General features: G+C 39.6%; 1 protein-coding gene across 5 annotated transcripts in view; it reads left to right on the plus strand.

Moving 5' to 3' along the window:
- The window catches only part of slc4a4a (solute carrier family 4 member 4a), a 61,849-nt gene extending 39,685 nt beyond the window's left edge, over positions 1-22,164 (plus strand). For 3 of the 5 annotated variants that reach the window (XM_013270916.3, XM_005451543.4, XM_005451544.4), the window contains exons 10-26: positions 162-249; positions 1,311-1,465; positions 2,079-2,186; positions 2,375-2,549; positions 2,639-2,772; positions 3,367-3,641; positions 4,867-4,937; positions 5,276-5,461; positions 5,583-5,696; positions 6,162-6,323; positions 7,266-7,444; positions 9,062-9,134; positions 10,909-10,977; positions 11,731-11,904; positions 13,173-13,334; positions 15,263-15,342; positions 19,166-22,164. In XM_013270916.3, the coding sequence (XP_013126370.1) occupies positions 162-249; positions 1,311-1,465; positions 2,079-2,186; positions 2,375-2,549; positions 2,639-2,772; positions 3,367-3,641; positions 4,867-4,937; positions 5,276-5,461; positions 5,583-5,696; positions 6,162-6,323; positions 7,266-7,444; positions 9,062-9,134; positions 10,909-10,977; positions 11,731-11,904; positions 13,173-13,334; positions 15,263-15,342; positions 19,166-19,274 (2,314 nt within the window). In that variant the 3' untranslated portion in view covers positions 19,275-22,164. Of the gene's footprint in view, positions 1-161; positions 250-1,310; positions 1,466-2,078; positions 2,187-2,374; positions 2,550-2,638; positions 2,773-3,366; positions 3,642-4,866; positions 4,938-5,275; positions 5,462-5,582; positions 5,697-6,161; positions 6,324-7,265; positions 7,445-9,061; positions 9,135-10,908; positions 10,978-11,730; positions 11,905-13,172; positions 13,335-14,274; positions 14,369-15,262; positions 15,343-19,165 lie in introns of all 5 variants that reach the window. The other 2 variants (XM_003444476.5, XM_013270917.3) reach the window with 1 other exon arrangement.
- Positions 22,165-23,205: the final 1,041 nt, after the last annotated feature.

Consider the following 23,205-nt stretch of genomic DNA (forward strand, 5'->3'; position numbering starts at 1 on the left):
AGTGAATATGTTTTATAAACTGCACAGGGACCCCAAGTGTGCGCATGACATCTGAATAAATGTAAACTGCCCCAAAAGAATTAATTAAAATAAGAAAATATATTTTTAACCTGTAATCCTTTTGTTAAATTTGTGCTCTGCTTTTTTTAATGTGGCTTCAGATTTTTATTCATCTTGCTTGGACCCAAAGGCAAAGCCAAGTCGTACCACGAGATCGGCAGAGCGATCGCTACACTGATGTCGGATGAGGTAAGATTTTAGATATTAAAATGTGATCCTAACGTAAACCTGTTTAGGATAAAGTGCTGGTGCCAAGTCATCTCTTGGACATCTTGTCTGGGGAACGAGCTGAATGAGTAATCTTTGCAGTCGTGCAGCGATGTGAGCATTATTTTAGGCTCTCCAATGAGGAAAATCTACCTCTTTAACATTTGTATTTGCCAGTATTGAGATAGATATAATCAATAGATACTTTATTGTCCCCACTGATAAACATGGCACACAACCCCAGCAGATACAGAAACGATGTCTAACCTGAATGAGTGAGAGACACAACAGGCATCACACAGAAGTGACCCTGCAGTGTAACCTAACGTAGGATTCATTTATTTCACACTGCTCTGTAAAGTTCTCAGCAGACTCTTAAACCTGCCCGATAGTAGCAACTCATGCTGAGAACATATTTTGTGCTGGATGAATCATAAAGTTTTATTACAAACTGGTTTTCAACCAGTTTGTAATAAAACTGAAACCAGCTTGGAGGCTATAGCGGTCTTTTTAACAATCGCTGCAGTCTGAACTAAGCAAGTAAACTTTGATTTCAGTGACACAGGAGGGTTCCCGTCCCATGCAGTTATCCCACACCTGATTACACTCAATAAAACAAGCCTGACTAAACATAAACATCATTTTTTGCTCCGCTCCAAACACATGCCAGTGTCTGGAGGAGTCGAGAACATAACCGGTGAGCCACATTATCCTCCCATGTTTATGAAAGATTAATGTACTGTATCACTGTGGACACGGAGATATTTACAGGACTGTATAATTGAGTGTTTATGAATAACAGTAGGCCTGTGGGACCAGCACCTCTTTAATGTCATATTCATGCCGGGGTACATTATGAGAATTATTTTTTGGATGAAAACAAAATGCATCTGTGTCCCCCTCCAGAGTTTTGGGATTTACCAGATGGGATTAGTTCACAATCCTTAGATCTGATATTGCAGTTTGCTGCCCCGTGACCCTGGAATCTTTGACAGGTGTCTTTTACACTTGAATGCCCCATCTCTCCCCCTCTATGTGTTCAGGTCTTTCATGACATTGCATATAAGGCCAAGGACAGACAAGATTTGCTGGCCGGTATTGACGAGTTTCTGGATGAGGTGATTGTGCTTCCTCCTGGAGAATGGGACCCGGCCATCAGGATAGAGCCTCCAAAATCCCTCCCCTCCTCTGACAAAAGGTCAGTGAACTCAAACTTCAGTCTGAGTGGGTCATGTCAGAGTTTGTGGAAAAAAAATATATTAAAAAATAAGTGTTAGTGGTTCAGAGGGATGTCTGATCTTATCTGAAACCAAAAGAGTTGACTGATTTAAGCACCTGGGGCTGTACATTAGTGTGCTGGTCATTCATTAAACCTGTGTCAGCACAAACACTTCATCTAACATGCACACTTCATTTGACCCAAAGTCTGCTCTAACTCTGGCAGCTCATATGTCTAAAAGAGCCATTTAATAACCAGCAGCATGAAAATATGTCTGTCTAGATGTTAACACAAATCCACAGAGAATCAGTGCAAGATTAGAAGATGTTTGTAGATAAAAGACAGAAAAAAGAGGAAAAATGAGACGTTCCAGAAGAGGAAAATCACTGAGGTGCATCCAGGTGGACAACAGTGTTCAATTATGAAAGAGCTGGTTATATAAAGCTGGTGTGTAATAACTCAAGAATAACTCGACCTTCTGTGTGAGCGCTGATCGATCAGGCTCCCTGCACACACCAGCATCTGTATGACCTGGATCAGGTACTCTGACTTCCTGCTGCTGAACAAATCTGTGCCTTCATATGTATTTCAGGAAAAACATGTATGCAGGAGGCGACTCTCAGATGAACGGAGACATGCCTCACGATGGAGGTCATGGAGGAGGACACGCTGTAGGCGAAGAGCTCAGGAAGACTGGAAAGTATGACACTTTGAACAAAGCAATGTCATCTGCATGCAATAGTTGGGAGCCACTGTACTGTTTTTACTAACATATTGAATATTGAGTGAAAAGACACTGTCCAGTGTCGCGGTGTGTGTATGTCATGTTCTGTGCATCAGTACTCCATACCACTGACGAGGCTCACCTTTTGGTTTGTCCTATTTCAGGTTCTGTGGGGGTCTTAAACTTGACATTAAGAGAAAAGCGCCTTTCTTTGTCAGTGACTTCACCGACGCGTTTCACATTCAGGCCCTGTCGGCCATTATGTTTATTTACCTGGGAACTGTGACGAATGCCATCACCTTTGGTGGTCTACTAGGAGACGCTACGGAGAACATGCAGGTCAGGCTTTTGAACCATGTGACGGTTTGAAGAGCGTTCACCATTTATGCTCTGAGCGTTTCCCTGACTGCTTTCCAACATGTGTGCAGGGTGTGCTGGAGAGTTTTCTGGGCACAGCCATTGCTGGTGGCGTTTTCTGTCTGCTGGGTGGTCAGCCTCTCATCATCCTCAGCAGTACCGGCCCCGTTTTGGTGTTTGAACGGCTGCTTTTCAACTTCAGCAGGTAGGTCTCCATTCTCTCTGTTTGTTAGATGCCTGGTTACTGCCCTGTGTTTTAGAAAAACTCAGCTGTTGCTGTGACTTTTTGATTCTGTTAAAGGTGATGCATTTTATTCTTGGACTCTGGTACAGTGACTTTGAATGAGTCACAGTTTATAATAATCCTTATTTATACTTATCACTGTGCTTCAGTGCAATTCTTAGCTGATTCAGAAATAAGGGGTTTTAGCTCTGTTTAATCCCGCTCAATTCTCATTTGCTGTGTCTTGAAATGGTTTGAGTAGAGGGTATGTGGTGCAGAGCTTTCTGCACGGCCACATTAGGTACATCTGCTTGCATACTGACCTCATGACAACAGCACTCGACAGAAAATAAGGAAAAGCACAATAAGTTGATGTTGTACAGAGTTTTACAGGTTACATCTTTATTAGCAATAACTTTTTAAGAAACTAAATTCACAGTTTTTTGTGCTGTTTTTTGTGCAAGTTGTGTTCAGTGTCTATAATTTCAATAATACTATTGTTGTTTTACTCTGAAAGTCACATCCCCGTCCCATCGTATGACTCATTGGGCTCCCCCCCTCCGCTTTTTGTTTTAGAGATAATGAGTTTGACTACTTGGAGTTCCGCCTGTGGATCGGCCTGTGGTCGGCTTTCTTCTGCCTGCTGCTCGTGGCGACTGATGCCAGCTACTTGGTCCAGTACTTCACCCGCTTCACCGAGGAGGGCTTCTCCTGTCTCATCAGCTTCATCTTTATCTATGATGCCTTCAAGAAGATGATAAAATTAGCTCATCATTATCCAATCAACTCTGACTTCAGAATGGAATATGTCACACAGTACGACTGCCTCTGCATGGCTCCTGCTGTCTTGGGTGAGTAGTTACTAAATTAAAGGCATATCTACACACTGTACAGTCTGTTTTGTCCATGCATGCCAATGAGTCAGTCTGCTATTGAATGTTACAGGTTTTGCCAGAATCTTTAAGAACAATGCATGAAATTTATCTTCTTGAGAGAATAAGAGTGGAGATCTTTTTTTTTAACCAGTATGATGCGTTTTATCAGTTAGAACAGGTTTAATTTAACACAGCTGGTGCTGTTCAACTCTATGTTCAGCTTACAGTAATGGTGCATTGTGTAATATAGAAAAAAGGAAACAACAGTTGTCTGGATAGTCCAGTCCACTGGTACAAAGTGGTGCTCTCATAACTAAAAGTCTATGGTGCAAAGGCAGCAGTACACATGTGCATTTTCTTTAATCAGATTTGATAAAGCTGTACTTTTTATTTGTATAACACTTTCAAAAACACGGGAATAATAAAGTGTTTCAGTTTCCAAGGCACACATTAAAGTTAAGTGCACATGTTCACACAGACACAGAATCAACCAAATTATGGCCCAAAACAAAGGGGAAAAGATTAAGGAAAAGCTAACCTATAAAAATGAGTTCATCCTACACTTAATCATAGCTGTCAGGTTGTATTCATACAAGGCTCTCTCTGCTTTCCCCCCTTAATGTAGCTGCTTCTTCTGCAGCTCAGTCTAGAGTTTCCTAGCAGACATAAATGCATAAAACTTTTGCATCTTGTATTCTTTGTGTCAGAAGTTACAAGCATTGATGTCTCAGTATTAGATCGTCTGAACACTTATTATGTCTGCTTCAAGCTGTTCTGTGTAGATGGGACATTATTGAAATGAAGTAGCTGTTGAGTTCATTGTTAGCAGATTGCTGCTAATTTTCTTTGACATTCGGATGCACCCCGGTAACACTGGCTGTTCCCAAGGACACCTTAACATGATAGCTAATACTTATATTGAGATAGTATCACAATGAATGCAAAATAATCATTGTAACAAGTTAAGTCATAGCTGAGCTTTGTACTGTAAGTATCTTAACCTTGACCAGAGTTTACCAGGCTGATTGTCAGATGTCATAAATGGCCTCTATAAAGAGGATCAAATCTTTTAAAATTAATTTTCCATATAAGATTTCAGTCGTGTCACTTTGGAACTTTGGTCCCATTTCCATGGTAAAACTTATTAAACTTATTAAAGATCCCATGCTGAGAGGAAACATGTTTTGTTGTTTTCTTGCAGAAAACAGCACAGACATCATTGGCGATCCTTTAGAAGGTACTTCAGTCTGGTTCTGGAACAACACAGATCTGGTGCGTCTTCCTCCTTTTATTTGCTACCCTTTAAGAAATACAATGAAACTTATCATTTTCAGATTAATAGTCTTTTTGATGAGTCACCTGAGCAACCAAACCTTCTCAACTAAACCCCTCGCTGTGCTAAATTAACCTCTGCAGGAGACTAGAAGATATCACCAGTGTGTGTAACATTAACATTGATGCTCTCGGATTTCTTTGCTGTGTTCCTGGGCATTGTTTTATAAATCTGTTATGCAGTAAAAGACAGAAATTCTCAAGCAGCTATTTTGGTTAAATTTAATCTGGAAGTTTAATCTCAAACTTTATTTAATCTGTTTGTTTCTCTCACGCAGCCATCGAATGCCACGTGGTCGTCCCTCTCTAGGACCGAGTGTTTGAAGTATAATGGAGAGCTGGTGGGGAAAGCCTGCGACTTTGTCCCAGACATCACCCTCATGTCCTTCATATTGTTCTTTGGCACTTACACCTGCTCCATGTTTCTAAAAAAGTTCAAGACAAGCCCGTTTTTCCCCACCACTGTGAGTCAGCGTGCTGAGCTAATTTAAATGAACAAGCCACGCGTGAAGGAACTAAATGAAATTTCCACCTGTTTGTGGATCAGCAGGTTTCAGAGTCTCTTTGTGTTTTCTTTTCATTCAGGTGCGAAAACTCATCAGTGACTTTGCCATCATCTTGGCCATTCTTATCTTCTGTGGAGTTGATATGCTCATAGGGGTTGATACGCCTAAACTTCTTGTGCCAAGTGAATTCAAAGTGAGTCTCTCCTCCACCCAGAGAAATTAAAGTCCATATTAGTTATGTATGGCTTTATGAAACCTGAAGCAACAATAAACTCTTGTTAAATTGTCCTGTTAAAGTTCAGGTTGTGCATAATTAGAGTGGCTGCTTTTAGTGAAAGATGAACCCCGGTACAAAGTGCTACACCACTGGCTGTAGCCGCTTATGCTGACTGGCCATCTTTTATATACAGTCTATGATGATGACTTGCAGTTTCAGGGACAGTTTAACAAAACAAAGACGTTTTCTGGTGTTTAAATGAACATGTTTAATGGACAGGAAGTAGCAGTAGTAGCGTAGCTTGTAGAGGCATTGTAGTTCCTTAAACATGGTACTAAACCTGAAGCTTTGCCTTTGCAGGGATGTGTACAATTTAAATCTAATGGACTGACTCTGTGTATTTTCAGCACATGCTGACGTTTCTGTCTTCTCTCCTTATAGCCAACAAGTCCAAACCGGGGCTGGTTTGTGTCCCTATTTGGAGGAAACCCCTGGTGGGTTTATCTGGCGTCTGCTCTTCCTGCCCTTCTGGTCACCATCCTGATCTTTATGGACCAACAGATTACTGCTGTGATTGTCAACAGGAAGGAGCACAAGCTAAAGGTGAGTCAGAAATCTTTCTGACAGGATGAGCTTTGTGAAGTGTTGCGTAGTTGCTGTCTAAATACTGACAAATCCATCATTTGGTTTCTCTTTTATGATGTATGGAACTTTTAATGTATTTCACATAACAAACTACAGTCCCTCCATTATAACAGGGGTGTTAAACATAAGGCCCGGGGGCCAGAATCGGCCTGCCATAAACTCCAATCTGGCGCACCGGACGGCTTTTGAAAATGTGAAGAAGGGCATAAATTTTTGCATTTTCTCTATATTTTCAAAGGTTTTACAGCTTTTCCTACTGATAAAGACCTCCCCCATGTCCCTTCATACTACAACAAAGTAAAAAAGTGTTAGACAAACAATTAAGAAAGTTCCTGTGTTTTCACTATCGACTATAGAAATGATGATTTTTACAGTGAGTTCACTGTAAAAAAACAAAAAAAGGACAATCACTCAATTAACAACACTCTGTTTTATAATTACAGGATGTGTTTGGTTAAACTTTTTTATATTAAATATCTCTAAACACCTTCATGTTGACACAGACGACTGGTCTGGCCCACCTGAGATCAAGATGGGCCACAATGTAAATGAGTTTGGCACCCCTGCTCTAGAACACTGGATCCCTTCACACTGGAGCTAAACATCATTCTTCTCATAGGAGTGAGAGAGATGTCACAACAGTACGACCTGTTATTCTTAGGGAGTAACTGCTGAAGTAGACCAATAGTATTCTTTGATTTCAGCGGGGTAATGTGCCTCTTTAAACAATAAATGATGGAGCAGCGTTTTGGTTCTTCTGTCTTATTATTCAGCAAACAAACCATAAATGAGCAGTGTTCAGGGTTTTAGGTCTGCCTGTATCTGCAGCTGTGCTCTGCTTACTGCCATGCCTGAACATACACACACATTACCTCTGACCTTGTTTGTTGTCTGTACCAGAAAGGGGCAGGTTACCATCTGGATCTGTTTTGGGTGGCTGTTCTGCTAATAATTTGCTCCTTCATGGGTCTGCCGTGGTACGTGGCCGCCACCGTCATCTCCATCGCTCACATCGACAGTTTGAAGATGGAGACTGAAACATCGGCTCCCGGAGAGCAGCCAAAGTTCCTGGGTGTGAGGTAAGAGCAATGCTTGTTAGGAAGACGCCCACTTTCTGGTCACATACAGCCCGATGACAGTTTTGTTTTGACTGTAAGAAATGAATGACTTTTACATCTGATCTGTGGGGGAGATTCCAGTAAGAAGAAGGCAGAATCACTTGGTTAGGTTTGGTCAACATGCATCAAAGAGCAGTAAATGGATAAAATTCGGGAATCTTTCAGATATTTCATGCACTAAATTGAAAATGGAATTAAATGCTTTCAGATGAAGGATTGTGGTTTAAACTGGAAGGTCCATGAAGAAGGACTCGTGCTTTGATAAAACACAGCTCAGACGTAGCTGCTCAAACACGAAGTGCTCTGTAGATGGCCCGAGTGTTGTAGCAACAATGAATCATTTTGAGATGTGATGAACACAGAAGCAAAAACCTGCCTCAAAAATAGTTACGCTGACAACATGTTGAATTGGCTCATGAGTTAAACTTGAGAATTTCTTTTGTTTTCTTAGCACATATGTCATGTGAACAAGAAAAGAAGGCTGTTCTCAAATTAGCCACACTTGTTTCGATTTCTTACTGTTTGATTAGCTGTTTAGTCTTAGTTTTAATTTTTTAACTGATTAGGAAATAAGCAGCTAAAGATATCCCTGCCTACTTCTGGTAGATTCATGTTGAAGGACTCAATGACAGATGTTGCAGCTGTGGCTGCTGATCAGAGGCAGTTTGAAGCCTCAGATTTCTGTAGCCGATCACTCTGAATATAAAACCATATGCTCATTGTTAATGACCTTTAACTGACAGGTATTCCTCCACTGTGAAACATGTTATTACCAGGATTTATGAAACAGACTCTAATTTGTTCGACTGAGCCCATAAACTCATCACAACAGTGTTCACAGAGGTCATGACAGAAAGGTGTTTGTCCATAGAGTGCTATAGGACCACAGGCTTCTTTGCAACCACATCTATCGCCATCTGGTGGCCTTCAGATAGAACGCAGGCTTAAAGCACATCAACGTTGGCTTCATTTTTCTGACCTGGAAGTTACGTCTGTGTTTTTATGCACAAAATCTCTGCATCAGTCGAGTGTCTCGATCACTATTACCATTCGATTCTAATAAACACATATTGCTGTTGGCTTGTTGATCCTAGCTGGTCAATATTGTTCATTCAGTGTTTGGTCTCAATAAATATTTCAGAAAAAGCATTGTGAGACAACACTTTAACAAATGTTCTTTTTTTCTTGTCATCTCAGGTTTTTAATGATTATCTGTATTTAAATGAATCGATTTTATTGGCAGTATTAACATGTTTTATTTTCAGCCACTTGCCTGGTTCTTCCTTTGTGTTCATTTTAGTTTTAAAGGGATTTTGATTGTTTTCATGTCTGATGTCCTCCCCGGCCTCCTGATGTGTCAGCTGTAAGCTGAGCTAACAAACCGTAACACCAAAACATCCACACTAACTCTGAACCCTCTGCAAGCACTCCTGCTGTTTTTTTTTTTCTTGGCTAAACTAATTTACGAATTGGCAACTGACTGCCAGGCTGCTTCAAAACACGACTTTATAGCAAGCAGACAGCTCAGATGCTGCAGTTTTGTTCTCGTGTAAAATGTATTTTTCTGTCTTTTTGCAGAGAGCAGAGGGTCACCGGTGTGTGCGTGTTCATCCTCACAGGACTGTCTGTGTTTATGGCTCCAGTTTTAAAGGTAATCAATCAGATATTGCTTTTATTTCTTGTCTTGTGATTGATTTGTTAACTTGGCATGCCAGTTTTAAACGGTTTATGAGTTTAATCAATGTCCTTCTAGAAGCAGGTCTTACCACGTAGCGGCCATGTTGGTAACAGCTCTGGGAGGAGTTTGAATTTATTTTCAAGCCTCTGACTAGAGATCAACAAACAACAATACATTTTTAATAGATCTAGAGACATACAATGCAAGTACTGCTCAAATGTGATTGACAAAAATGCTAAAAAGTTCTCTTTAGTTATACTGCACAAAGTTAAACAATATAAAGGCAGTTTAACTTGGCTTCGTCGCCATCTCTGAACAAAGGCCATGCTAATTCACACTTTGCTCCTGCAAAAAATGCAAAAAACCCCCACAGTTAATGTCTGAGGAGCTTGGAAAGAAAAGCATCTGGACTTCTTTAGGTTTCTTGAAGGTGTTTCATCCGAGAAGCTTCTTCAGTTCTAAGAGCAACTGGTGGAGAGTCCCAGATTTTAAGCCCTATGAGAGTGTCCCCAACAGGGTGATGGACCCCTTATTGATCCTCTACCTAGTCACATGAGCCAAGCTCCTTAGGCTACGATGACCTGGATGACCGAGAGCCCTCACAGACAAAATTAGTTAATATTTCAGTTTAATATGTTTGAATTCCAGTTGCTTTTACGTGACTTTTCAAATCTGCATCAAAATGCAACGACTCAAACTGGAAGTGAAGTGAAAACACAATAAAGTGGTAATAGTTTGTCTAATATGGCAGGTGGGTAATATTATTATGAAGAGGATCTGTAGTATTTAACCTGTTGTTCAGTTACCAGGACAAAAATGAAATCGGACTTCTCTGCTTGTTAACATGGTTTTCATTGGTCAAATTAAATTTAAAAGAATAAACGGATTTCTTTATCAGGCTGCCCATAAACCTGTGTAATAAATAAACTCACTGATTACTGATAAGCTGCTATCTTATCAGAATCAGAATCTTTATCGTCCCTGTAGCAATGAGATGCTGAACAATGACAATGAGGTCCAGTTCTCTCAGTGCAAAAGAAGATCGCTCAATACCATAAAAATTAAGTTAACACACACACACAATAAATACTTATGGGGATGAAGTCAAAGATCAGTGGAATTTTTTTCTTTTTTAATCCAGCTAGACGTCAGTTGTGAGCCTCCAAATGAGTTTTATAGCAGCAACATTAACTTTGATCTTCGGCCACCGAGAGTCCAGACTCTCTCACAAACTTTACAACCCAAAGACTTTTTAGGACAGTTGCATGCCAAACACATGCCAAGTTCCTTGAGAGAGTTTTATATGGAGCTTTCCCTCGATTTAAACAAATCAGCCAATCTATCAGTAGGTTACAAAGATTAGATATATTATATCATATTTTAAATTCAACCTGTGAAAGCTGGGTTCAAAAAGCTGTCATTGGTTCCCTCTGCAGCACAGACAGTGAGTAAGTCATTTCATACTTTTAAACAGTAATCAGCTGCTCTCCTTTCCTGCGACTGCCGACAGCTGTGGAGTAATACGACTTCTCTTTTTGGAGCTGTGATACACAAACAGTCCACACGCTGTTGTGGGAATCTTTGAGAGCACTGCATGACTCATAGGCGACTCCTCAAATTCAGAACAAATCAGACAAATTTGAGTGGTTTCATTTTGCTCACTAACCTTTAATTATTCTGTGTTTCCTATACAAAGCAGTATCTTAGTATCGTCTGTGATGTGCATTCTTCTTTTTCCCTTTCCTAGTTCATCCCCATGCCTGTGCTGTATGGAGTCTTCTTGTACATGGGGGTCGCTTCTCTCAATGGAGTGCAGGTATCATTTTATTTTATAAAAAAACAAGCCACGGGAAAATTAGACTAAAGAGAAGGAAACTGATCTCAAAAAACAAAACAGCAACAACAAAAAACCCCAACTACAATTACCATATTTCCACAAATTAGACTAGTCGTAGTTTGAAGCCAGGGAAAATTGGGGGGAAAATTCTAACCCAGCTGTTTAACCGTCCATTTCCTTTTAAGAAATGGGCGGTTAAATGGTAAAAACAGACACAGGAAGTGCTGAGTTGGCATGGTAGTGTCCCAGAGGGGAGCGTGGAGAATGGTCCAGCTTTGAAGTAGCACATGTAATGTTATGCTTGTTGCGTCAGAGCTGCTGCATGTTTGTTCTGGTTTCCTTCGTGTTAGAGAAGTCTGTGACACCATAGGTGCAGTGGCTCTTTAGATAGAAGACCATCTGTGCATCAGCACAGACAGATGTGCTCAGAGAAACTCAAGCTGTCTTGCTGCTTTTTCCCCCTTTGAGCTAGTCACTCAGCACTTGTGTAGGATAAACGGCATTATGCTGTAAATTTAAGGATACCAGCTGGAGCTGATTGGCTGAGGCTTCACGCTTAAACATAAAAAATCAAAACATGCCTCATATGATGCCTGGGTACCTTCGGCAGCCAATATCAATAAAAGTCTCAGAATAATGATTTGCATAGTTTCCTCTACTTTAGTTCCAGTGAAAAGCAGTGATGGTTACTGAAGCTCTGTCATATTAATTGGGACCTCGGTCTCTCTGTAGTTCATGGATCGTCTTAAGCTGCTTCTAATGCCGGCGAAACACCAGCCGGACCTGGTTTACCTGCGACACGTTCCCCTGCGGAAGGTCCACCTCTTCACTTTTATGCAAATCCTTTGCTTGGCTCTGCTCTGGATCCTCAAGTCCACCGTGGCTGCCATCATCTTCCCTGTCATGGTGAGACATCTTTGTGTTGAGATGTTGCTAATGATGTTTACAGCATCCTAGAATGTATAGTTTTAGTTAATATTAGTGAGTAATGTCTTGATGCATGCTCAATCATCCAGGTAAGTGGATCCCAAAAGGTTGATTCTGTTCATCTGGACGTGTCGTTTTCAGTGTGAGAAACATTTTGTCACTGCAGAGCCACCTCGTCAGGCCAGGACTCTGCAGTCTATTTACACCTACAGGCCAGTGGACACTCTTTCAATGATGAGGATGTACACATCCTGGACAGGGAGGAACGCTGGTTTGAGCGCGGAGTCAAGGAGGCCATTTATGTGAAAAGGGAAAGACCATCTCTGAGTCGAGGAGGGGGCCTAAGGGTACATCTGTCACCATCTGACAATGCTGTGACTGCAGCCATTCCCCAACTCTTTGATCAATGCTCCGTGCGCTTTGATGAGTGGTTGTTGATCAATAGTTATGACAGTTTGCATATTAATGATCAAAGAACTGACCTCACAGCCCATTCTTCATTCAGTGGTTTAGTTTCAGTCATTGTGCAAATGTACTGTTTGTAAGAAATGTTTCTCCCATTGAAAAAGCTACGTCCAGATGAACAAAACCAACCTTTTGGGATTAGTGAGTAATACTAACATCTTTTAGTATTATTGTAAGAGTCATATCACAGGTATCATCAGCAGAAGGACTCTGATCTAGGTACATAGGTATTGGGTAGATTCATAATGGCGTGACGAAAGTTTCATATCGGAACATATTTTTACAGCTCTTAAATGCAAAGTTCATTAAGAGAGAGTTTGCTGTCAATGTGCTGTTTTAAAGCTAAACAGGCACTATGTTGAGCATTACGCTCACCAAAGCAGAATTAAAGAGGTTGTGACCAGAAATGCATTTTCAGTTGAAGCTCAAATTGTTTCTCGAAAGTTTGTTTTGTGTACTTAGACCTGAGTTTATCTGGGTGATAAATCAGCAGAGATTATCCCGGTACTTTATGTAACAGTTATAATGCAGGATTGTTATATTGCGGGATGTTGTTTTAAAATTTATTGAACGATAAAGTTTGTTGTACTTTTCAAAATCAAAGTGAAATGATATATCAGGTTTGACGTGTTCATGTGGGCTTCATTTATCATTCATGTCATGTCATTTTATTTTACAAATTACGTAGATTTCAGCTCATGTTTAAAAAAGAAATATCGATAGAATTAATGCTTGAAAATCTGATGGCGTGTCTTTCTGTCCACGAATGATCTCAAAATCAGATCCTCGCTCTGGTCGCTGTCAGAAAGGGGATGGATTACCTGTTCTCTCAGCATGACCTCAGTTTCCTGGATGATGTTATCCCAGAGAAGGACAAGAAGAAGAAAGAGGATGAGAAGAAGAAAAAGAAGAAACGTGGCAGCATAGACAGTGACGCCGACGGCGTAAGTTTGGGATATGTTCATCTTTTACATTTCTAACTCACTCTTTGGTTTATTTGAGATTCTTTATTCTTAACTCCTTTTGTTTGTTTTCTGTTGCAGCAGCACATCCTAGCTCAGAGTTTATGCACATTTCTTTCATTTTTAGGTTGTAGTTCTTCCAGTTAATGAACATGAGAATGTTTAAGTTATGCTAAAATCATCCCTTCACCATGTAGAGATGCACCGGAGAATGCAGTGGGTTTTATTCGAGCACTTTGCATTTTTAGATATTTGAAGCATAGAGTAGAAATCTTATTGCAAGAGTTTTGACTAAAGGCTAAACAGTGCACATCAGGACAGTTATGGGCACGTAACCGTTAGTTAACTAGTCTCATGCAGCCCAGTCTGTATAATTGCATAGTAAATTAGGTGAAAGCCACACCCCCTTTCTTTTGAATGCATTTAATGAACTATCACTTTAAAAACAGATGAGCGGTGTGTGATGTCTTCCGTACCCTTGTTTTTCCACCCTCAGTGAGTTTGCTGGGCTTACATTTACATTATAATTTACAGATCACAGTGGGTAATAAAAAGTACAAAACCTTCATATGCATTGGTTTTAAAAACTAGACAATATTATTTTACGTCCACATGACTTTAAAAACATGTTAAAATTTCCACATATTTTTACTCCTGTGTGTTAATGCCATCATCGTGCTGCCACACCAGGAACAGCACTGCATTAAAAAATATAATTAATGACTTTGCTCTAATTTCTACACTTTGCAGAGATGTGCAGTGGGCCCAGTTGGACCCTCTGGCAGGCTGCTTCTGCCTCCCTGCTCTGAATTATTCACTCATGACTGATTTTCTTGTAGCTCCAAACTGGATATGGCTGGAAACAAGCCGGTGAAGAGAAAAAAAGAACATTTCCAATGATGATGTTTCCTCTCTCCAACAGTCTGACTATCCTTACTATGAGAATATTCCCAGCATTAAAATCCCCATGGACATGATGGAACAGGAGCCCTTCTTAAGTGATAAGGCTTCTGACAGTGAGTAGACCCAAACTACCTGCAGCACCGGAGGAAAACTACTTCTTGCGCCTGCCTAACTTGCTGTACTTAGTAAAGATGTGGTGCCTTTTTTCTGTAACTGCATGATATTTAAATTTCCTTTACTTCTTTGCCTTTCTTTGTCCTTACTTCCTTTCAAACATGCATGAAAGCTGCTCGCTTTCTACATCGTCCTGCTCGAATTAACTTCTTTCCCCCCGTCAGTTTCCATTTTCAGTTAAGTCTGACTTTGTGGATCCTGCTTGTTTAAAACATATTTAACAGTAACTTTAGCTTTATGTACCAAAGTCTTTTTCAATTCTAACTTTTGCCTTAATATATAACTAATGTGTGTTTGCTGAAGGACTAGTGTGTAGACTTAAATGCATTTATTGGAGGTTGGAGCTAACTGATTAGCCCTGCTTTTCAGAGGGTGTTGATTATTACATGTTATAGGAAAACTGATGATTACTTCACCTAATAAAATAAAATAGCATACAACACAACAGACCCTCTCCTGAGCTTTGTCTGGGATTGTGTAGAAATATACTAGAACAACCTTTAAAGACTCATTTAAAGCAGGTAAAAATATGATACACACTGGATGGGAAAAATAAATCACCCCAGTACCACACACTGGTCCTTCAATATTAGAACAAATGCCCATTTACAACATTAAATGAACTGACTGGTTTCTATACTTACTGCTGTATTCATTACAGTATCTTTGATCCACACTGTATTCCTGGTTTTACCTGCTGCTTTGCTCTTACAGATGCTATGACACACTGGTCTTAAAGGATGTCAAACATTAAAGTGTGCGTCAGAGGCTATCTAACACATTAGATGGGCACCTGTGAGCTAATGGCTGTTTTCTTTGGGGTTTTTTCGTAGGAGACAAGTCCTCATCATTCCTTGAACGACACACATCGTGCTGAGCAGCTTCGTTTCTACCAGGCCAACTACTTGTCCAGGTGAGACGTGTGTGTGTGGACATCAGAGTGTGTGCAGACTGGAAGCTGAGGGCCACAGACTGTCACAGTGCAGCTCACCTGCCAGACTAAACAAAATGGCAAAGAAGCAATGAAACAAAACAGAACCTCCACCAATTTCCTTTTGCATTTAATAATGACAGTGGCATCAAAGATGGCAAAAGGTCAGGAGGCACGCTAACTAGCCCCACGCGTAATGCTAGCCTGAACTTTAAAGGTCAGTTAGGCTAATTAGCTTACCTATGGCTAAACTGTATTTTTCTCGAGGGGAAGCAAAGCGCTGGGCGCCATATGCCAGCTCGTCTGTCTGCCCTGTCATGCTGTTTGCATGCTGTATGCTAAAAAGTGAAAGGGTTCTGAATACTAGTTTTTTGCTGTGCTTTTCTCTGCTACATTCACAAATTAAATAAAATAAAGGAGCTCAAGTCTCCTTCAGTGTGACTTCTTCTGTTTTAGTGAGCTAATATTTTATTTTGTTTTTGATTTAATTTATTTTTACCAACTTTAGGAATAAATAAAGTTTGTCATAAATAAATTAGTCGGAACAGGGAATTACTGTTATTATTTGGGCTTCAAATTACTCAAATTAGCTGGCATATATAGATGCTGGCTAACCTAAGCTGCAACATAACTGCAAGCCTTTTGAAAGACGGATACCTTCTTCCAGGTATGCCATCCATTTCAACAACCTTTGAGATTTTTCTCTTTGGACGGATTTGAACTTGCTTCTTCTGTGAATGGCTCTCCACGCTCTGCTGCAACTTACACCCAAAATGCTTTCTAATGGATAACCTCAGAAATCTGCATTATCACTGATAATACTTTATTATTTTAAGTAAGTATACATAAGATTAAAGCTACATATTAACGAAGGTCCCAAAGTATAGCGTTCAGACCCAAGGGGTGTACTTGAAGCAAGATTAGCCCATATTTTCAGTCTCATGGAGGTGGATCTGTTTTTACGAGGCTAGATTGACTGTAACTTATGAGTTTTAGTTAAAGTCATATGTAAGTACCACTTTTTCACACTTTCATTTGTGTGTGATTTAGTTTCTGTGCCGTAGCAATGCAAAAAGCAAAACGACAAGCTGTGTGTCGCCAATTTGCCCATCGGCTTAATTAGCCAGACGTGAACACACTGAATATAATTAAATGTTTAAACTACAGTAGTTAAAGATTGAGAGCTTAATGTGCAGAACCACCGAGAGCACAATGAGTGGTAAAATATATGAGCCCGAGTTATTTTTTGAAACATGCTTGTTATGATCGAATCGAAACATTTACGAAATTTCTGCAACGTCTATGTCATGATTCTGGGTCCTTTGACCCAGCATTTTGAGTTTCTTGTGTTTTGGTAATATTTTGTATTATGGTTTATGTTCTGGTTCATTAGTAGTCCTAGTTATGCTGTTTCCTATATTCCCTGTTTGGTTCCTGCATTATTAGATTCCCTCTTGTGTCTTCGCCCTCTGTGTCTCTCTTTGTGTGTCTTTATATCTGTTTGTGAGTCCTTTTGTCTTGTTTCCCTCCTTATGTTTCGTTGCATGTTCCCCTGTCTATCATGTTTATCCATGTTTCCCTCGTGTTCCCTTGTATTCCCTCGCTCCCTCTCGTCTGCCTTTCCTTCACTCCAGTGTCAATCTTGCGTTCGTTTCCTGTTTTATTGTGAAAGTCTTGCGTTTCATGTTCAGTGTGTTTAGTTTTGCTTCCTCTGTCTCATTGTGTTTAATTTGTCTCAGCTGTGTCCCCCATGTGTTTCCTGTCCCCTCGTCATTCTATTGTGTATTTAAGCCCTGTGTTTCCCTCTGTTCAGTGTCGCGTTCTCCCTCGTGGTTGTGTGTTTTTCCGTGTGCTTCCCCGTGTGTTTAGTTCCTATAATTTCCCAGTGTCGTTTTGTATTGTTTTCCATTCAGTTAATAACGCCGTGTTATATGTTATCTGCATTTGGGTCCTTTCACAGCCAGTTCATGACAGTTTCTCTCATACAGACAAAGTTGATAACCACCTTTGTGACATCCATCATCTCTGACTGGAATTTTAGGTTTTATTGAGCCAACTAATGCAAACAAAGTCTGGCTATGCTGAACTTCATTACACGTATACCGTCTGCAGGAACATAACCTGCTGGATTATCAAAAGCAACCAGCTGAATAACAGCTGTGTGCACGTGGTGTAGTCCTATAAAACCTTTAACTGCGTGTGCTAGCTCTACTGGTGCCTGGATTTGTGAGGTTAGAGGGATTTCATTAAAAAAAAAAAGAGCCAGACTCGTTCATCTTAAATTTGCCTGTGACTTGTAAGAGATTAGTATCTTAAGCTGCATTTTAGGCCATTTTGTAGTGTTTTTGTTTATTTAGAAACATAGAGTAATCTTCTGTGTAGATGTTGTGAGTCTAAACGTGATAAATGCACACTGTGTTCCAGTGATATGAGCTTTAAGGGGACAATCGGTCTTAAAAAGGCATGACAAGTATTGTTTATGTGCAAATATTTATAGCAAAGATTATGCTGCTTAAGAGAGATTATGTTTTTCCATCATGTCCGCAACTTCTCACAATGACCAGGATCTGCGCATTGTGAGCACATGCAGGGTCAAGCTGTCTTCCATCACCCCATCTGGCCCACGGTCGTCCCGCACGCTAATCCTCTTTCATCAGCACTGTTACGACAATGTGTGAAAAGCAGCTGTGATTACAGGACATCTGCGATGTCAACAAACCACAACCAGTGACATAATTGGTCCGCAGCCGCAGTGCTCTTCGTTCACATGACTGATTTTCTTTTTTAACCTCCTAAGACCCGAACTCTTCCACGGCATGCATTTTTAATTTCTCTTTGATATTTGGTCACATTGGAGCCCGATGAATGTAAAAACAAAGAATTACCAGATTTTTTTTTTTTTACCTTATTTTTGTTTTTAAGAAAAATAAGAGCCAAATATGAGGATATTCATTTAAAATTTTGATAGAACAGTAGCAGTATAATGTTCTCGTATGTGGATATCAAGTGCTTGTAGAGCAAAATTGAGTATTTTGGTCTAAATAACCCAAAATGTGATGTCCACATATGTGGACGCCAGGTCCTAGGAGGTTAAATTATCAATTTTTTTTTTTTTTTAGCAATTTTGTTTTCTTTTAGGGTTAATTAGCTGGGTGCTTTTTGATGTCATCTTACTTTAAAACATTTTAGGCATTTTAATAGTTAAGTGCTCATTATTATTACTGGCATCGGTCCTGGGTATCTATCATAGTAATGACATTACGCTGACCCTGCTGTTAAAGTAATCCTGTCCCACTAAGACTGAAGGCAAATTGTTTTGAGCTCAGATGACCTCAGGAACCATCAGATCTATACCGAGGTATTAGTGAAATACCACAATAAAGTGACCTAGAGGTGAAATGTTAAGTCAGTTAAACAAACTAGTAACCAAGTACTTTTTAAGCAATAATGCCAAATAATCACTGAGTACAACCTTTGAGATGTGAGCATGATTTTTTGGGTGGGCATTTATCAGATCTTCATCCTTTCATATTTACACTGCTCCCAAAAATTACAGGAAAACTTTGAAATCATCCCGGATATCTACTGAATACTGATCAGGACAGGCTAACATGTTAGGAACAGAAGGATGCTACGTCGTCTGAAAGAAATGAAAGGGCTGAATTCAAAGACACCCCGAATATCAAAGTGAAAAAGTGTCAGTTTTGCTAAAGTTTCATTTCATCGACCCTGAACACCTAGATTATATAACTGATGCACTACGTCTGCAAACATGTACTTACGATATTTTATTTTTGTATTTCAGTCCTGAGATGAGTCCGCTGAAGTCTGTGCCTCAGATTAGAATAGACATGGACCCAGACGATGATAACACCTTCTACTGGAAGAGCAGAGGATCTGAAACATCTCTGTAGATCTCCGAACGGCCGTCTGTCAACCTGCAGCACAACTTTTCTTTTCTTTTTACTGACCTTCAATGATTCTTTTAACTCAGATCTCCTTCATGACTTCAAGACTTTGTTCTGAAGAGCAGCACACTTTAGAAAAAGCATTACGGTGCACACTGTATGGTCTTTCCTCACCACGTTTCTCTCACAGCTCCACAGTTAATCTTTGCTTACAAAGGTAACCCCTGAATACTCTTCTATGCAACTCCTCCTACACATCCCCGACCGAGGCTGCAGCTCACTCTGACCACGCACGGACTGCCCTCCCTGCTCTTTTTATATAAACATATACAAATATCATCTGTCTAAGTTTTTATATAAACCGAATTATTCTAATAACATTTTCCTGTAGCAGGAAAATCATGTTTTTATAGCTCTACCTCTTGTTTTAGATTCAATGCTTATCATGAATGATTGCAATGTGTTGATTTTTGATGGGGTTTTGATATTTTCTCTCTGTCCTCTTGTAGAAATGATTCACATGAAGAGATTCGCTCTATGATCATAGCTTGTGAAGGAAATACAATAGATATTTAAGTAAATTAATAGCAGATTAACAATGCACATTTGTATGTGCAGATGAGGAAAATATTTTTATTCTCACTTTGTGATGCAGTTTTACTTGCTTCACTTTCTAATTTTCTGAATCTTTTTCTCTTTTGCTTTTGTTACTCATTTAATTTAAATCATTTTCTTCTGTTGTTTTGCTTTTTTTTAAAAAAAAGATTTTGTTGTGTGTGTGTTCGTAACATTTCTTTTTTTTTTTTCTGTTCGAGTAGAAAACAATCCAGCGACATAATCATCTGATTTTCCTCCGCCAAACTTAAACTAACTAGAAATGCATATCATAATAATTGCTTGTGCTGCACAAAGTACTTTACCTAAGTGGCTTATAAGAGATTGATTGAGTCTGAAATTCTTAAAGCAACAATGTGAAAAAGAGGAGACAGGAATCAAATCCATGCAAGCTCAGTGCAGTGGGACGGCTTCGGTTCACGGCAGGTTTATTCGTTTTTCTCAGCTGTTTTTGGAATTATCTGATGATGTGAAGACACGTGATCTAATGAGTTTTTAATAAGGATGTGTTTGGGCTTTAATACAACGGTCACATGCCATGCTGTGCTTAAATTCAGAGCCTTATTGGTCGCTGTTATGCAATCCTATCTCCTTCAAATCCACACAAAGACCCGTGTGCACGTCAGCTGTCAAACACATCTTTGAATCTTTGATTGCTGGTCAGTGTTTGACTCAGTTTTCTTTATTCTAACTCAAATTTCTAATTACCAGGGAAAGCATTTTAATTTTGGCCCCCATAATAAACATTATAGTGGCTATAACAGGACAGAGGGAAAGAACTTGTTGAACTTGCAGAGTGTGCACAGGGCATGTGTGTGTCCTGTTTAACCCACACACATCCTTTAAACAGTTGTTAAAACGTCATGTCAGTCTGCTGCAGTGAGGCAGAAGATACACAAACTCCATATTTGCTCCAATGTTTTTACTTCAAACTGTTTCCCACAGAATGACCACGTGCATCTCTCTGACCGCTCATCTGTTTTTGGCCAGTTATAAAGGATAATTCAGGTTTATGTGAACTTATATTACATATATGTGGCTGCTGTGTGGGTCGTGCTAACTTTGAACTCTTCACTTCTGTTGTAGTAATCAGGCAGGAATCAGAAGTTGTATTTAGAGAAATGCAAGCTCCAAAGTTTGTTTGAAAAAACAAAAAGTTGTAGCTGACCCGTTATGGATCAGCTGTAGGTTTCTTGGTATATACAAAGAAAAATGTTCTTTTCTTCAGTGCAAAAACATTTTATATTTTTCCCCCCAAACTGCAGTAAGTTCCAGAATCTCACTGAAACAACTGAAAGCAGGGTGCTCTGCTCCTGTACACCCACTTTCACCTGACATGCATTTTACTTTAGCAGCTTTGTTATATAAGAGAGCAATTTCCCATAATTTCCCAACAAAATTAATAATAATAAAATAAAATTAATAATATCTTATGTTAATAACTCCATCAGATAGCAGGACATACAGGTGGATGTAGACCCTGTGCATCTTTAACATACTTATTCCTGGGGAATACAGACTACCTTTGCATGGTAAGATAAATAATCCATATTTATCTTACAGTAGTCATTACTGTAGCCCCTCAGTTCATTCACTGACTAGTCAAAGGGGCCACTTTAAATGTTGAGCGACAGACACTCTTGGCACTTTGATCCAAACAGTAGACACAAAAAGCTTTTACATGCTGTTTTCTGCTTTTGTTTTGTTTCTGTGGTAAAGATGGAGAGCTCAAAGTTTGCATGACCCACATTAAAAGGTTAAAAATAACCCACGGTTATCTTTTAACTCCAGTACAGCCATCTACACCATCTCCCCACTCAATCTCTAATAGGTGCACTGAAGCACTTTCTTGCTTTTAATTTTAATTTGAAACCACCGGGCCTCTCTGTACGGATCGCCGCGGTAGAGATTTCAAAGACGTGAATAAATAAGCCCTCCTCTTCCTCTGTAATTCACGCAGGTAACGACATAATTCATATTCCACATCAGTATTTACAGCTGTCAGCAGCAGCAAGTGGAAACAAATGTGATTCAGCGCCCGGGACATTTTCTGTGGGGAGTGATTAGTTTAAAGTGTGATTCTGTGTAAGCGTGTCGGACAAAACCCTACAACATGACGTGAAAACCTTCTGTTAATCCTAGTGTTTGGAATACTGATGCAATTTTTTTTATTATTATTAACATTTTGTGACTTTTTAGAATAGGGGAAATTGTTTATTTTAGAATCTATATTTTTCAAATGAAATGTATATTGGAAATAAAGAGAATTATCAAACAGCAATCGAGTGCTTGTCAGTCTGATGTTGGTGATAATTAAAGTGTTCCATATTAAAAAGTCAGCATAACTAAATTTAATGCCACAATTTTTAACTGAAACTATTTGACGATTATTTATGTTAAAGTAAATTTAAGGCAAAACTTGTCTGTAAATCACTATTTTGTGATTTAACAAACAAGTGAAACCCGAATAACTGAGTCACTGTGCACTTTACGTTCCCTCAGAACACACAATCATCAGAAAGCACTTTTACTCTGGATAAAAAAACCCTGAATCTGAGGTGAATGGTTAGCTGATTGATGCACAATTAATGATTTTGCATTTTTGCCTTTTGAACATTAGTTAAAAGACCTCTTTTAATCTTTTTAAGACACATAAAAAGTTCAAGGACATTCATCAGTTAAACATGTAAATTCACTTGAATTACAAGTGCTCATGGACTCTATCCCCCATAATGCAATGCACCAAGAAGCTGGCAGACCTGAAGCACTCGCTAGAAAACACCTTAAAATAATATCCATTCGCTTCCGCTTATCCTTTCCAGGGTCGCGGGGGGCGCTGGAGCCTATCCCAGCTGTCATAGGGCGAGAGGCGGGGTACACCCTGGACAGGTCGCCAGTCTGTCGCAGGGCCAACACACAGGGACAGACAAGCATTCACGCTCACATTCACTCACACATTCACACCTAGTGACAATTTGGATTATCCAATTAACCTATCCCCACAAGCTGCATGTCTTTGGATTAAAATAATAGTCTGTAAAAATATATATGATATGATGGTGCTGGAATTGTTCTCTTTGCACAGGTTTTTGATTTTACTCACCATTACTGATTATGTAGCTCCCTCTACTGTCAACTGAACGGTATTACAGACTATAGCACAGATGTTTCAATAAAAGAGCAGTGTGTGTGTGTGTGTGTGTGTGTGTCTACTTTTGAAGGCTCAGTTGTAGTTGTTGCTGTTCAAATCTTTGTCAATACAGCTTTATCAAAATCGGCTATGTAATTTAAAAGTTTCATAATACTGTAAATACTGTACTTG

The sequence above is a fragment of the Oreochromis niloticus genome, linkage group LG12 (assembly GCF_001858045.2).
Source record: "Oreochromis niloticus isolate F11D_XX linkage group LG12, O_niloticus_UMD_NMBU, whole genome shotgun sequence".
NCBI lineage: Eukaryota > Metazoa > Chordata > Actinopteri > Cichliformes > Cichlidae > Oreochromis > Oreochromis niloticus.